This window comes from Somniosus microcephalus, unplaced genomic scaffold, assembly GCF_052327205.1.
Source record: "Somniosus microcephalus isolate GS21.2 unplaced genomic scaffold, FLI_Smic_1.0 unresolved_chr2, whole genome shotgun sequence".
NCBI classification, from domain to species: Eukaryota; Metazoa; Chordata; class Chondrichthyes; order Squaliformes; family Somniosidae; genus Somniosus; species Somniosus microcephalus.
The window spans coordinates 93,763,916-93,780,920 of NW_028225180.1; the positions used below are offsets into that span (position 1 = coordinate 93,763,916).

The 17,005-nt window shown below is 46.2% G+C and overlaps 1 protein-coding gene across 2 annotated transcripts in view; it reads left to right on the forward strand.

The window, feature by feature from the left end:
- The window catches only part of LOC147093044 (NACHT, LRR and PYD domains-containing protein 3-like), a 64,383-nt gene that overhangs the window by 29,246 nt on the left and 18,132 nt on the right, over window positions 1-17,005 (forward strand). The window contains exons 5-6 of one of the 2 annotated variants that reach the window (XM_085976370.1): window positions 14,472-14,744; window positions 14,808-16,275. In XM_085976370.1, the coding sequence (XP_085832496.1) occupies window positions 14,472-14,744; window positions 14,808-16,275 (1,741 nt within the window). Of the gene's footprint in view, window positions 1-14,471; window positions 16,276-17,005 lie in introns of both variants that reach the window. The other variant, XM_085976369.1, reaches the window with a different exon arrangement.

The following is a 17,005-nucleotide window of genomic DNA, read 5'->3' on the forward strand; positions in this document are numbered from 1 at the left end:
ATCCAGGAAATTTTAATTTGTGGTTAGTGTTCCTGCCTCTACCAGCCTTTCAGGCAGCGAGTTCCAGACACCCACAGCCCTCTGGGTGAAGAAATTTCCCCTCAAATCTCCTCTAAACCTTCCACCAATTACTTGAAATCTGTGCCCCTTCATTTTTGACCCATCTGCTAAGGGAAATAGGTCCTTTCTATTCATTTTATCTAGGCAGCTCATAACTTTATACACCTCAATAGGGTCTCCCCTCAGCCTCCTCACTTCCAAGGAAAACAAACCCAGCCTATCCAGTCTTTCCTCATATCTAAGATTTTCTACACCCGGCAACATCCTTATAAATCTCCTCTGTACCAACTCTAGTGTAATCACATCTTTCCTGTAATGTGCTTACCAGAACTGCATGCAGTAATCTAGCTGAGGCCAAACTAGTGTTTTATACAGTTGAAGCTTAATCCCCTCCTCTTGTATTCTATGCCACGGCTAATAAGGGCAAGCATTCCGTATGCCTTCTTAACCAACTTATCTATCCGGCCTGCTACCTTCAGTGGTCTGTGGACATGCACTGCAAGGTTCCTTTGTTCTTCTACACTACTCAGTGTCGTACCATTTAACGTGTATTCCCTTTCCTTGTTGGCCCTCCCCAAATACATTACCTCTCCCTTCTCCGGATTGAAATCCATTTGCCACTGTTCTGACCACCTGTCCAATTTAATGATATCGTCCTGCAGTCTACAGCTTCCTTCTTCAGTATCAACCACACAGCCGATTTTAGTATCATCTGCAAACTTCTTAATCATACCCCTTATATTCAAGTCTGGATCATTGATATATACCACAAAAAGCAAGGGACCTAATACTGAGCCCCGTGGAACCCCACTGGAAACAGACTTCCAGTCAAAAACACCTATCAACCATTATCCTCTGCTTCCTGCCTCCAAGCCAGTTTTGAATCCAACTTGACACTTTGTCCTGGATCACATGGGCTTTTAACTTCGTGACCAGTCTGCCATGTGGAACCTTATCAAAAGCCTTGCTAAAGTCCATATACACTACATCAAATGCACTACGTGCATCTACCCTCCTGATTATCTCCAAAAAAATTCAATCAAGTTTATCAGACACGACCTTCCTTTAACAAATCCATACTGACTATCCTTGATTAATCCGTGTCTTTCTAAGTTAAGATTTATCCTGTTGTTCAGAATTCTTTCCAATAATTTTCCCACCACCGAGGTTAGGCTGACTGGCCTGTAATTAATCGGTTTATCCTTTTCTCCCTTTTTAAACAAGGGTACTACATTAGCAGTCCTCCAGTCTTCCGGCACCACACCGGAAGCCAGAGAGAATTGGAAAATGATGGTCAGAACCTTTGCTATTTCCTCTTTTGCTTCAGTTAACAGCCTGGGCTACATTACATTCGGGCCTGTGGATTTATCCACTTTTAAAGCTGCTAAACCACTTTTTACTTCCTCTCTCACTATGTTAATTTCATCTAATATTTCACACCGCTTCCCCCCTGATAGCAATATCTGCCTCGCCCCTCTCCTTTGTGAAAGCCGATGTAAAGTATTCATTAAGAACGCTGCCGATGTCTCCCGCCTCCACACACAGATTACCCTCTTGATCTCTAATAGGCCCTACCCATTCTTTAATTTCTGTCTTAATCTTAATATATTTATAAAATATCTTTGGGTTTTCCTTGATTTTACTTGCCAAGAATTGTTCCTGCTCTCTCTATGCTTTCCTAATATCCTTTTTAATTGCACCCTACACTTTCTGTTCTCCTCTAAAGATCCTGGAGTAAAAAGCCCTCGTAATCGGTCAAACACCTCCCTTTTTTCTTTATCCTATCCTGTAATCCCACCTTTTTTCTTTCAGGGCACTTATTTGGTCTGAACCATTTGGACCTCCTCCTTGAATGCTTCCCACTGCTCTGACAGTGATTTACATTCAAGTAGCTGTTTCCAGTCCAATATGGCTAAGTCCCCTCTGAGCTTAGCAAAATTTGCTTTTCCCCAATTTAGAAATGTTATTCCTGGTCTATCCTTGCCCTTGTCGAGAACTAGAGGACAAAGATTTAAGGTGATTGGCAGAAGAACCAAAGGCAAAATGAGGAAAATATTTTTTACTCAGCGAGTAGTTCTGATCTGGAATGCACTTCCTGAAAGGGTGCTGGTGGCAGACTCAATCCTGGCTTTCAAATGGGAGTTGGATAAGTACTTGCAGGAAAAAAATTGCAGGGCTATGGGGAAAGAATAGGACAGTGAAGACTGGCTGAATGCCGAGAGCCGGCACGGATTCGCCGGGCCGAATGGCCTTCTTTTGTGCTGTAACCATTCTATGATTCTACAGACCTGGCAAGATCGTGATTTACTATGAAACCCCAAGACAATACTTATGGTGTGTAGGACGTTATTGGCGAGCTTCCTAATGGCAGTGAAAGGGATAATATTAATATTCCTATTGTCAGCATTTTCCTTCATTTCAGATATCATTCTAGACCCAATGGAATATCTAACAGCAGCAAATATTTAATTTCCCAATTCTGCATTATAGAAAACTAAGTCCAAAATTAAACCTATACTTTTGGTAGATCTGAACGAATTCTGCTCTAACATTACATTTAAATAAAACAAGAAAATGCTGGAAAAACTCAGCAAGTCAAGCAGCATCTGCAGAGTGAGAAACAGAGTTAACGTTTCAGGATGATGACCCTTCGTCAGATAAGAAGTATGGAAGAGCATGCCAGGAACAGCACCAGGCGTAGCTAAAAATGAGGTGCCAACCTGGGGAAGCTACAACACAGGTTTACATGCAAGCAAAAAAGTGGAAGCAGCATGCTTTAGACAGGGCTGAGCGATGCCAGATTCAGCGGAACAGCTCCAAGCTCTGCAGTCCTGCCACATCCAGTTGTGAATGGTGGTGGACCAATAAACAACTGGAGGAGGAGGCTCCCTGAATATCCCCATCTTCAATGTTGGTGGAGCAACAGACAAGGCTCAAGCGTTTGCAACCATCTTCAGCCGGAATTGCGAAGTGGATGATCCATATCGGGCTCCTACTGAGGTCCCCACCATCACAGAAGCCAGTCTTCAGCCAAATCGACTCACTGCACGTGATATCAACAAACGACTGAGCGCACTGGAAACAGCAAAGGCTATGGACCCCAACAACATCCCGGCTATCATGCTGAAGACATGTGCTAGAGAACTAGCCGTCCCTCTAGCCAAGCTGTTCCAGTACAGCTACAATACTGGCATCTCTGCAACAATGTGAAATGCTGCTCATATATGTCCTTTCCACAAAATGCAGGACAAATCCAATCCGGTCAATTACCGCCCCATCAGTCTACTGTCAATCATCAGCAAAGTGCTGGAACGTGTCATTGACAGTGCTATTACATGGCTCTTACTCACCAATAACCACCTCACTGATGCCCAGCTTGGTTTCCCCCAAGGTGTCTCAGCTCCCGACCACATTACAGCCTTCGTCTAAACTTGGACAAAAGAGCTAAATTCCAGAGGTGAGGTGAGAGTGACTGCGCTTGACATCAAGGCAGCATTTCATCGAGTGTGGCACAAGGAGCCTGGGAAAACTGAAGTCAGTATGAATCGGGGATAAATCCCCACTGGCTGGCGTCATACCCAGCACAAAGGAAAATGGTTGTGCTGGTTGATGTTCAATCATCACAGCCCCAGGACATCGCTGCAAGAGTTCCTCGTGGCAGTGTCCTATGCCCAACCATCTTCAGCTGCTTCACCAATGACCTTCCCTCCAACAAGAGGTCAGAAATGGGGATGTTCGCTGATGAGTGCAAAGTGTTCATTGGCATTCATAACTCCTCAGATATTGAAACAGTCCATGCCCCGCATCACAGATGCCAGTCTTCAGCCCATTCAATTCACTCCACGTGATGTCAAGAAATGGCTGAAGACACTGGACACTGCAAAGGCTTTGGGCCCTGAAAACATTCCGGCAATAATATTGAAGACTTGTGCTCCAGAACTAGCTGCGCCCCTAGCCAAGCTGTTCCAGTACAGCTACAAAACTGGCATCTAGCCGGCAATGTGGCAAATTGCCCAAGTATGTCCTGCCTACTAAAAGCAGGACAAATACGACCCAGCCAATTATCGTCCCATCAGTCTACTCTCAATCATCAGCAAAGTGATGGAAGGTGTCGTCGAAAGTGCTTGGACAAAAGAGCTAAATTCCAGAGGTGAGGTGAGAGTGACTGCGCTTGACATCAAGGCAGCATTTCATCGAGTGTGGCACAAGGAGCCTGGGAAAACTGAAGTCAGTATGAATCGGGGATAAATCCCCACTGGCTGGCGTCATACCCAGCACAAAGGAAAATGGTTGTGCTGGTTGACGCTCAATCATCACAGCCCCAGGACATCGCTGCAAGAGTTCCTCGTGGCAGTGTCCTATGCCCAACCATCTTCAGCTGCTTCACCAATGACCTTCCCTCCAACAAGAGGTCAGAAATGGGGATGTTCGCTGATGAGTGCAAAGTGTTCATTGGCATTCATAACTCCTCAGACATTGAAACAGTCCATGCCCCGCATCACAGATGCCAGTCTTCAGCCCATTCAATTCACTCCACGTGATGTCAAGAAATGGCTGAAGACACTGGACACTGCAAAGGCTTTGGGCCCTGAAAACATTCCGGAAATAGTACTGAAGACTTGTGCTCCAGAACTAGCTGCGCCCCTAGCCAAGCTGTTCCAGTACAGCTACAAAACTGGCATCTAGCCGGCAATGTGGCAAATTGCCCAAGTATGTCCTGCCTACAAAAAGCAGGACAAATCCGACCCAGCCAATTATCGTCCCATCAGTCTACTCTCAATCATCAGCAAAGTGATGGAAGGTGTCGTCGACAGTGCTATCAAGCGGCACTTGCTCAGCAATAACCTGCTAACTGACGCCCAGTTTGGGTTCCACCAGGGCCACTCAGCTCCTGACCTCATTACAACCTTGGTCCAAACATGGACAAAAGAGCTGAACTCAAGAGGTGAGGCGAGAGTGACTGCCCTTGACATCAAGGCAGCATTTGATCGAGTGTGGCATCAAGGAGCCCTAGCAAAACTGAAGTCAATGGAAACCAAGGGGAAAACTCTCCATTGGTTGAAATCATACCTAGCACAAAGGAAGTTGTCTGTGGTTGTTGGAGGTCATTCATCTCAATCACATGACATCACTGCAGGAGTTCCTCAGGGCAGTGTCCTAGGCCCAACCATCTTCAGCTGTTTCATCAATGACCTTCCCTCCATCATAAGGTCAGAAGTGGGATGTTCGCTGATGATTGCACACTGTTCAGCACCATTCGAGACTCGTCAGATACTGACGCAGTCCGTGTCCATATGCAGCAAGACCTGGACAACATTCAGACTTGGGCTGACAAGTGGCAAGTAACATTCGCACCACACAAGTGCCAGGCAATGACCATCTCCAACAAGCGAGACTCAAACCATCTCCCCTTGACATTCAATGGCATTACCATCGCTGAACCCCCCACTATCAACATCCTGGGGGTTACCATTGATCAGAAACTGAACTGGACCAGCCATATAAATACTGTGGCTACAAGAGCAGGCCAGAGGCTGGGACTTCTGCGGTGAGTGTCTCACCTCCCGACTCCCCAAAGCCTTTCCACCATCTACAAGGCACAAGTCAGGAGTGTGATGGAATACTCTCCAGTTGCCGGGATGAGTGCAGCTCCAACAACACTCAAGAAGCTCGACACCATTCAGGATAAAGCAGCCCGCTTGATTGGCACTCCATCCACCACCTTCAACATTCACTCCCTCCACCACCGGCGCACTGTGGCTGCAGTGTGTACCATCTACAAGATGCACTGCAGCAACTCGCCAAAGCTCCTTCAACAGCACCTTCCAAACCCGCGACCTCTACCACTTGGAAGGACAAGGGCAGCTGATGCATGGGAAAACAACACCTACAAGTTCACCTCCAAGCCGCACACCATCCTGACTTGGACCTGTATCGCCGTTCCTTCAGTGTCGCTGGGCCAAAATCCTGGAACTCCCTTCCTAACAGCATTGTGGGTGTACCTACACAATATAGACTGCAGCGGTTCAAGAAGGCGGCTCACCACCATCTTCTCAAGGGCAGTTAGGGATGGGCACTAAATGCAGGCCTAGCCAGCGAAGGCCAAATCCCATCAATGAATAAAAAAAATTAAAAAAATAAAAAAATGCCCGCATGCAACAAGACCTGGATAACGTTCATGCTTGGGCTGATAAGTGGCAGGTAACATTTGTGCCAAACAATTACCAGGCAATCACTTTCTCCAACAAGTGAGAGTCTCACCACCTTCTCTTGACATTCAACAGCATTACCATCACTGAGTCCCCCACAATCAACATCCTGGGGGTCACCATTGACTAGAAACTTAACGGGACCAGCCACATAAATACTGTGCCAACAAGAGCAGGTCAGGGCTTGGGTATTCTGCGGTGATTGTCTCACCTCCCGCCTTTTAACCATCCACAAGGCACAAGTAAGGAGTTTGATGGAATACTCTCCACTAGCCTGGATGAGTACAGCTCCAACAGCACTCAGGAAGCTCGATACCATCCAGGACAAAGCAGCCCGCTTGATTGGCATCCCATCCACCACCTTGAACCGTCACCCCCTCCACCACCAGTGTACCGTGGCTGCAGTGTGTACCATCTAAAAGATGCACTGCCGCAACTCGCCAAGGATTTTTCGACAGCACCTCCCAAATCTGCGACCTCTTCCACATAGAAGGACAAGAGCATCAGGTGCATGGGAACACTGCATGTTCACCTCCAAGTCACACACCATCCTGGCTTAGAAAAAATCGCCAATTCTTCATCGTCGCTGGGTCAAAACCCTGGAACTCCCTACCTGTCATCAATGTGCGAGTACTTTCACCACACGGACTGCAACGGTTCAAGCAGGTGGCTCACCACCATCTTCTCGAGGGCAATTAGGGATGGGCAATAGATGCTGGCCTTACCAGCGGCGACAACATCCCAGAAATGAATAAAAAAATCAAAAAACTTTAACTCTGTTTCTCTTTCTACAGATGCTGCCCAACCTTTTGAGTATTTCCAGCATTTTCTGTTTTTAATTCAGATTTCCAGCATCCGCAGTATTTTGCTTCTGTGTTACACTGAGTGAAGTGGGTGACAGTTCTATTTCTAATTCCAATCAGAGATATGACAGGATTGTTATAAAAACAATTGTAATGAATGTATGCATAAATCTGCTGCAAAATATTTCATAATTTATGAAGCAGATGTAATATAGAGTCATAGAGTCGTAGAGTTATACAGCACAGAAAGAGGCCCTTCGGCCCATCGCGTCCGCGCCCGCCATCAAGCCCTATCTAATCTAATCCCATTTTCCAGCATTTGGTCCGTAGCCCTGTATGCTATGGCATTTCAAGTGCTCATCCAAAAATTCTTGAATGTTGTGAGGGTTCCTGCCTCTACCACCCTTTCAGGCAGTGGGTTCCAGATTCCAACCACCCTCTGGGTGAAAAAGTTTTTCCTCAAATCCCCTCTAAACCTCCTGCCCCTTACCTTGAATCTATGCCTCCTTGTTATTGACCCCTCTACTAAGGGGAAAAGTTCCTTTCTATCCACCCTATCTATGCCCCTCATAATTTTATATACCTCAATCAGTTCCCCCCTCAGCCTTCTCTGCTCCAAGGAAAACAACCCAGCCTGTCCAGTCTTTCTTCATAGCTGAAGCGCTCCAGCCCAGGTAACATCCTGGTAAATCTCCTCTGCACCCTCTCCAAAGCAATCACATCCTTCCTATAGTGTGGCGACCAGAACTGCACACAGTACTCCAGCTGTGGCCTTACCAGCGTTTTGTACAGCTCCATCATAACCTCCCTGCTCTTATATTCTATGCTTCGGCTAATGAAGGCAAGCATCCCATAACCCTTTTTAACCACCTTATCCACCTGTTCTGCTACCTTCAGGGATCTATGTACATGCACACCAAGGTCCCTCTGATCCTCTGACTTTCCTAGGGTCTTACCATTCATTGTGTATTCCATTGCCTTGTTAGTCCGTCCAAAATGTATCACCTCACACTTTTCAGGGTTAAATTCCATTTGCCACTGTTTCGCCCTTCTGACCAACCCATCTATATCGTCCTGTAGCCTGAGGCTTCCCGCCTCGCTAATTACCACCCCAACAATTTTTGTGTCATCGGCAAACTTACTGATCATACCTTTTACATTCACATCCAAATCATTAATGTAGACAACAAACAGCAAGGGACCCAGCCCCGATCCCTGCGGTACCCCACTGGACACAGGCTTCCAGTCACAAAAACAACCTTCCACCATCACCCTCTGCCTTCTGCCACTAAGCCAGTTTTGGATCCAATCTGCCAAGGCACTCTGGATCCCATGGGCTCTTACCTTCCTGACCAGTCTCCTATGTGGGACTTTATCAAAATCCTTACTGAAATCTATGTAATCCACATCCACTGCACTACCCTCATCCACACATCCAGTCACCCCCTCCAAAAATTCAATCAAATTGGTCAAACATGATCTTCCCTTGACAAAGCCATGCTGGCTATCCCTAATTAATCCCTGCCTCTCCAAGTGGAGACCAATTCTGTCCCTCAGAAGTTTTTGCAATAATTTCCCTACCACTGATGTTAGGCACACTGGCCTGTAATTCCCTGGTTTATCCCTACTACCCTTCTTGAATAATGGTACTACGTTAGCTGTTCTCCAGTCCTCTGGCACATCCCCTGTGGCCAGAGAGGTTCTGAAAATTTGTGTCAGAGCCCCTGCAATCTCCTCCTTTGCCTCACATAGTAGCCTGGGATACATCTCGTCCGGGCCTGGGGATTTATCCACTTTTAAGCCTGCTAAAACCGCTAGTACCTCCTCCCTCTCGATGCTAATATGTTCAAGTATATCACAGTCCCCCTGCCCGATTTCTATGTCCACATCGTCCTTCTCCATAGTGAACACAGATGCAAAAAATTCATTTAAAACCCCACCTAAATCCTCTGGCTCTACACACAGTTTGCCACTTTTGTCCCTAACGGGCCCTAATTTTTCCCTAGTTATCCTCTTGCCCTTAATATACTTATAAAATACCTTAGGATTTTCCTTTATTTTGCTCGCCAGTGTTATTTCATGGCCCCTCCTAGCTCGCCTAATTTCTTTTGTTAGTATCCCCCTGCACTTTTTATACTCTTCTAGGTCTTCCTCTGTCTTTAGTCCTTTGTATCTACCAAAAGCTCCCCTTTTTTTCCTAATCCATTCTCGTATATCCCTTGACATCCAAGGTTCCCTGGGCTTGTTGGTCCCACCCTTGACCTTTACATGTTGCCATTGTACTCTCTCAATTTCCTTTCTGAAAGACTCCCATTGCTACGATGTGGATTTTCCTTCAAGTAGCTGATCCCAGTCCACATTGTCAGAGCCTGCCTTATCATATTAAAATCGGCCTTCCCCCAATTTAGAACATTTATTTCTGGTCCATCCTTGTCCTTTTCCATGACTACCTTAAATCTCACCGAATTATGGTCACTGTCACCAATGTGCTCACCTACTAACACTTCTACCACTTGCCCGGCCACATTCCCTAGAATTAGGTCCAGTACCGCCCCCTCTCTTGTAGGACTTTCTACATGCTGGCTCAAAAAACTCTCCTGGATGCACTTTAAGAATTCTGCACCCTCTAAGCCTTTCACACTCTGACTATCCCAGTTAATATTGGGGAAGTTGAAATCCCCCACTATAATTACCCTATTATTTGCACACTTCTCTGAGATTTGCCTGCATATCTGTTCTTCTATCTCCCCCTGGCTGTTTGAGGCCTGCAGTACACTCCCAGCAAAGTGCTAGCCACCTTTTTGTTTTTAAGTTCAACCCATATGGCCTCATTAGAGGAATCTGCTAATATATCATCCCTCCTTACAGCAGTAATTGTTTCCTTAATTAATATTGCGACACCCCCTCCTCTTTCCCCACACCCCCCCCATCTCGCCTGAAGATTCTATACCTCGGAATATTGAGCTGCTAGTCTTGCCCCTCCCTCAAACATGTATCCGCGATAGCAACAATATCATACTCCCATGTGTTCATCAACACCTTCAGTTCATCCACCTTATTCGTAAGACTCCTTGCATTAAAAAACATGACATTTAGCCTTGCCCTACTCCCTTGTGCCGTTACATATTTGCTCTGCCTTCCAGTCTGACTTATTTTTTCCTCTATACTTTGCTGTACATCACCCCCTATTATAGCTCCACTCTGTATCCCATCCCCCTGCCAAGTTAGTTTAAACCCCCCCGAACTGTGCTAGCAAACCCATCCGCAAGGATATTTGCCCGCTCTGGTTCAGCTGCAACCCGTTCGACTTGTACAAGTCCCACCTTCCCCAGAAGCAGGCCCAGTGATCCAGGAAACTAAAGCCCTCCCTCCTGCACCAAATCTTTAGCCACGCATTCATCTGCTCTATCCTCCTATTCCTATACTCACTAGCTCGTGGCACTGGGAGTAATCCAGAGATTACAACCTTTGAGGTCCTGCTCTTTAGTCTGCTGCCCAGCTCCCTAAATTCTTGCTGCAGGACCTCATCCCTCTTCCTACCCATGTCATTGGCCCCAGTGTGAACCACGACCTCTGACTGTTCACCCTCCCCCTTCAGAATGCCCTGCAGCGGTTTAATGACACCCTTGACCCTGGCACCAGGGAGGCAACAAACCATCCTGGAGTCACGTCTACGGCCACAGAAACGCCTATTTGTTCCCCTTACGATAGAATCCCCGACCACTATTGCTCTCCCAGTCTTTTTCCTCCCTTCCTGAGCAGCAGAAGCACCCCTGGTGCCAGGAAGTTGGCTGCTGCTGCCTTCCTCTGGTAAGTCATCCCCCTCAACAGTATCCAAATCGGTATACCTGTTTGAGAGCGGGATGTCCACAGGGGACCCCTGTACTACCTGCCTGCTTCTACTGCTCCGCTTGATGGTCACCCATTTCCCTTCTGCCTGTGCAGCCCTTACCTGCGGTGTGACCAACTCACTAAATGTGCTACTCACGACCCTCTCAGCATCGTGAATGCTCCAAAGCTCATCCATCCGCAGCTCCAGCGCCGCAATGCGGTCTACTAGTAGCTGCAGCTGGATACATTTCTGGCACACATGGTCGTCAGGGACACAGGCAGCGTCCCTGAATTCCCACATAGAGCAAGAGGAGCATAACACGGGGCTGGGCTGTCCTGACATGACTTACCCTTTAATTAATTTAAATTAATTCAATACCACCAATTAAAGATATACACTAGGGCGCTTGTATGGTTTACCAACAGTCTCCGCTACACCAGAAAGATCTTAGCAACTATAAACCAGAGTTAAAGTTTAAAAAATAGAGAAATACTCACCAACCAATAAATTACCTTCTCCCTGGTGACGTCACACTCTGATTACTTTTTACCTCTCTCCCCGCTGCTGGGTTGGTATGCCTCGCTGCTGCCGCCGCTTTTCTGCTCCGCCTCGGTCACTGCTCTCCCCCAGATCCAGCCGCTTTGGTCGGGCCTCGCTGCTGCTGCTGCTTTTATGCTCCACCTCGGTCACTGCTCTCCCCCAGGTCCAGCCGCTCTGGTCGGGCCTCGCTGCTGCCGCCGCTTTTATGCTCTGCCTCGGTCACTGCTGTCCCCCAGGTCCAGCCACTGTGGTCCGGCCACGCTGCTGCCGCCACTTTTATGCTCCGGCTCGGTCGCTGCTCTCCCCCAGGTCCAGCCGCTGTGGTCGGGCCTCGCTTCTGCCACAGCTTTTATGCTCCGCCTCGGTTGCTGCTCTCCCCCAGGTCCAGCCGCTGTGGTCGGGCCTTGCTGCTGCCACCGCTTTTATGCTCCGCCTCGGTCACTGCTCTCCCCCAGGTCCAGCCACTGTGGACAGGCCTCGCTGCTGCTGCCGCTTTTATGCTCTGCCTCAGTCGCTGCTCTCCCCAGGTCCAGCCGCTGTGGTCGGGCCTCGCTGCTGCTGCCGCTGTTATGCTGCGCCTCGGTCACTGCTCTCTCCCAGGTCCAGCCGCTGTGGTCGGGCCTCGCTGCTGCCGCCGCTGTTATGCTCTACCTCGGTCACTGCTCTCCCCCAGGTCCAGCAGCTGTGGATGAGTAGGGTCAGGAAAATTACCTTTGGCCAAATGATTCTCTCTCTTTAGCAGAGATGATCCCACCTACCCTTCCTCTTAGTGTATACGCAGACACAGACACATCTTTAATTGTATGTAAACCCCGCTTATATTGCACCTTTAGTGTCCTTCCCCAGTAACTAGTCCCTCACTATATTTAGTCTTTGGGCGAACACATATCCCTGATTTCACTTCTTACTTCTGACATTCAATTTTCTCCATTATTAATTGTTTGGTAATTGTGAAACTGTTTCCTGCACTAATGTTGTGAATTCCATTTAAATACCTGAGTCTCATGTCCAAACACAATACATCTTAACACCCTCATCCTAAACTCTTGTTAACGTAAATCAACTATCTGATTCCCCTCATTCATAATAGTAGTAAACTTTGCCTGTGATCGGGTAACGATAGCAGTGCAGGTAATACCCCAGTTAACCTGCATGATCCCTGAAACACAAACAATCTGCCCTTCTCTCTGCACACAATAAAGCAGAGCATCTGCCCGAGTCCTGATACAATAACACTGGAGCTTATATTAAGAGAAGGAACAGTTAAGGAGGTAATGGGGAACTCAGGGCCGAGGAATCTGACGGCACGGCCGCCAATGTTGGATGGATGGCAATTTGGGGTGCACAAGAGCCCAGAACAGGAGGTGCACAGAGATCTCTGTTGGTTGTAATGCTGGAGAAGGTTACAGAGATATGGTGCTGACAATACCATTGAGTGATTTGAAAACAAGAATGAGAATATTTAAATCGAAAAGTTTCTGAACTGTGAGGCAACGTCGTTCAGTGAGCACGGGGGTAATGGGTGAACGAGGTTGGTGCGAGTGTGGATACGAGCAGCAGGATTTTAGATGAGCTCAAGTTTATAGAGTTTGCAACATTGTAGGACTAAAATAGAGCCTTGGAATAGACCAGACAGGAGGTAACAAACGCTGTAGGATTACAATAGAGCCTTGGAATAGACCAGACTGGAGGTAACAATGCTTTGTTTAAGGTTTGAGCAGCAGATGAGCTGGGGCATACAGAGGCGATATTATGAAGGTGATCTTCGTGGTGGAGGGGATATGGGCTGGGAAGCTCAGATTAGGGTCAAAAAGGACACAGAGTGGAACTTCTGTCCATTCACAGTCTGCTCCTCTTTCACTGAACAAAGTACCACAGATAATCTGTGTAAGATCTGATAAAATTACAGTGGATCTCTGATATATTTGCAATCTGCTCCTCTCCCATTGAACAGAATACACCAACTCATAGAATGATACAACAAATAAGAGGACCATTTGCTCCATCTTGCCTGTGCCGACTCTCTGGTAAAGCTATTCAATTAGGCCCACTTCCCTGCCCTTTCCCCATAGACCTGCAATTATTTTCCCTTCAAGTATTTATCCAATTCACTTTTAAAAGTAATTATTAAATCTGCTTCCACCACTGTTTCAGGAAATTAATTCCAGATCACCAAAAATCGCTGCGTCAGCAAATTAGTCACCTCGCCTTTGGTTCTTTTGCCAATCACCTTAAATGTGTGTCCTCTAGTTACCGACCCGTCTGCCACTGGAAACAGTTTCACTTATGTACTCGATGAAAACAGTTCCAAGGAACATATGAACAATGGCGGACAGGTAAAGACCCTTTGGTCCACCACGCCTGAGCCACAGAATTGTGATACTTTGTGTAAATTATATACACTCTCCACCTATTAGACACAGTGATCTCCAGGGAGAAGCAGAAAACCAGGTAAAAACCTAAACTAATTGGGGGTGGGGGATATCTGGGAATTTCTTCTCCTAGGCGTTTGGACATGTTCCAGCAGATCACTGTGGCATTACATTCCCCGCAGTATCTATCTTTTGTAAGAGGTGATGTCCAGCTCAGCGAGAGAGCTGTCCAGATCTAGGTTGAAGGAATTCAGCGAATCAGCATCCACTGTTCGAGATGCCAGCGTTCCACTATTCTATGCACTATTCATACATTTAGCATTAGAACCACCACTGTTTTCTAACCAGAATCATGATTGATTTTTAATGAGATGTTCATAGCGCTGGTAGGGCTGATAATATTAACCATCATAGGGAAACTAGCACCTTCAGGGAAATGTCCAAATTGCATAAATAGTAAAATCAAGTGAGCATCTGAAACATTTCTGAGCCAACATTGTCTTTCAACCACATTTCTCACTCACTTGATTTCATATTCTCTCCACGCCTCCAATGAAGCTGTGAAATAAATCGTTTGTAAGCTTACTGAATTGCAAAGTGCTATTTCCAATTTGTGTTGATATTGAGAAGAAATTTCTGTCTGTTCTAATTAAAGATGTTCAACAGAAACATAAGGAAATACTCCGGGTACAAATTGAAACTCTGAGAGTGAACATTATCCTAATAAAGGAGAAGGTTAAGAGTTTCCAGCTGGCTGATCGATACACTGAGCTAATGGTCATTTCTACTATTCGAGATAGAAAACTTGTAGAACATGAACTGCTGGCAAGAGGCCAAGATCATGAAGAGTGGAGAGAGAAACACCTACGGAGAGAGCTTGAAAAAATCCGAACTGACCAATTGTTCAAGAGCAGTTTCTCCCGGAGATGCCGATTGCTCCAGAAAATGAATCAATTCTTCCGGCGATCCAAATCTTGGAGCTCAGCAGCAGTGAGTGAAGTGCAGGGGAGTTCAGCAGCAGTGAGCGGAGTCCCAGGGATTGGAAAAGCAACAATGGTACAAAAGATTGTTCATGACTGGGCCACTGGGAAAATATACCCGCACTTTCAATTTGTTTTCAGTTTCAAATTCCGGGATTTGAATGCTGTTAACTGTAGAATAAACCTGAGGAATCTGATACTGGATCTGTATCCTTACTTTGGGAATATTCTTAGGGAGCTCTGGAAGAACCCAGAGGGATTGCTGTTTATATTCGATGGTTTGGATGAATTCAAGGACGGGATCGATTTTGCTGACAATCGGAGGAATACAGAACCTCAGCACATGTGCACAGATCCCGAAGACTGGTGTGAAGTGTCTGACATTGTGTACAGTTTAATACAGCACAAGCTGCTCCCGGGATGTTCAGTGCTAGTGACCAGCCGCCCCACTGCATTACATTTATTGGAAAATGTTGAGCTCAGTGTCTGGGCTGAAATCATGGGATTTGTTGGTGAAGAACGGAAGGATTATTTCAACAAGTTTTTTGAAGATCAGACGGTGGCAGCAGCTGTTTTCAAACACGTGGAGGAGAACGAGATCCTGTACACCATGTGCTACAACCCTTCCTACTGCTGGATCCTTGGCCTGTCACTGGGCCCCTTCTTTACACAAAGAGACAGGAAAAAGCAGCGAGTTCCCAAGACCATCACCCAACTATATTCCTACTATATTTACAAAATTCTGAAAAACCACGGCCGAGAAATTGAAAGCCCCCGTGATGTGTTACTGAAGCTTGGTGAGATGGCCTTCACAGGAGTCTCCGAGAAGAAGGTTGTGTTTAGAAATGATGATTTGATCAAGTACAATCTGCAACCTTCCCAGTTCCTGTCTGGGTTTATGATGGAACTTTTGGAGAGAGATGATTCTGTCCAGAGCGTGGTGTACACACTCCCGCACCTCACCATCCAAGAGTTTGTAGCCGCACTCGCACAATTCCTGACTCCAGATCCTGGGGACTTCCAGAAAATCCTCAGCGAAGCCCACAGCAAAGAAAATGGGCGATTTGAGATATTTCTCCGTTTTGTTGCTGGTCTCTCCTCCTTAAAGTCAGATCGGCCACTGGAGGAGTTTCTGGGTCCATTTCTTCATCAAACCACCTGCCGAGTGATTGACTGGGTAAAGGAGAAATTTGAAGGAAAGATTGGAAATACAGCGAGAGCAACTGGTAAAAGGGACTTCCTGAAAACGTTGCACTATCTGTTTGAGTCTCAGAATACAGCGCTAAATCGGGCCACAGTGGGAACTGTGGAAAGACTTACATTTAATGGCTTGCGACTGACCCCAATTGACTGTGCGGTCCTGTCTCATGTCATTGGACTCTGTGATACAATAAAACACCTCAATCTAGTGAACTGCTACATTCAGTGTGAAGGCCTCCAGCGGCTCGGACACGTACTGCACAAATGCCGAGAGTTGAGGTAACTGTTTATTTGTCTTGAACTGTTGGGTGAATTGTAGAATAGTCACGGATGGTGTTGTTTCTCCGTAATTAAGGGTAACAAACAGTTCAGATAAACCAGATTCAACAAAATATGACCAATAATAAGAGGATCGGTTGGTAATTCCCTGAGGGCGGGAAAATATAGAACTGATCCTCATGGAAAGCTAGGGATTTTAAAGTCATTTCAGATGAGCAAATACAAGTCACTGAAATGGTCTAATAATTGAATTACAATGGCCCGGATTTTCTGATCGCAGGCCTCCCGCATGCGGAGGCCTGCGATCTGGAAAAATCTGCACTCTTACCTGAGGGTTCTCGGGACGCACACACTTCCGATCCTGGGCCTATCCAAACTCCAAGTGCGCAGGGCTCATGTATCCCAGAGACGCAGGCATTTCGCAGCATCCCTGGGATCACGTGGGCCATGGGGAGCCAATCAAAGAAGGGAATCTCCTTTCATACACTTGAAAGGAAGAACTGTCAAATATATGAATGGAGATCACCTCAAAACATAGTAAAATTTATACACTTTTAAAAAAAAATCACATTTTTAAAATGACTTGAAATTACAATAAGTTAAATATTTTAAACAAAAAATTAATTAAAGATTTTAACGGGGCTAAAAATAAACTTACCTTTTTTTAAAAAGTATTTTTAAATGATAAATCAGTGAAAACATTAAAAAAAAAACTTTTTCCACTATTATC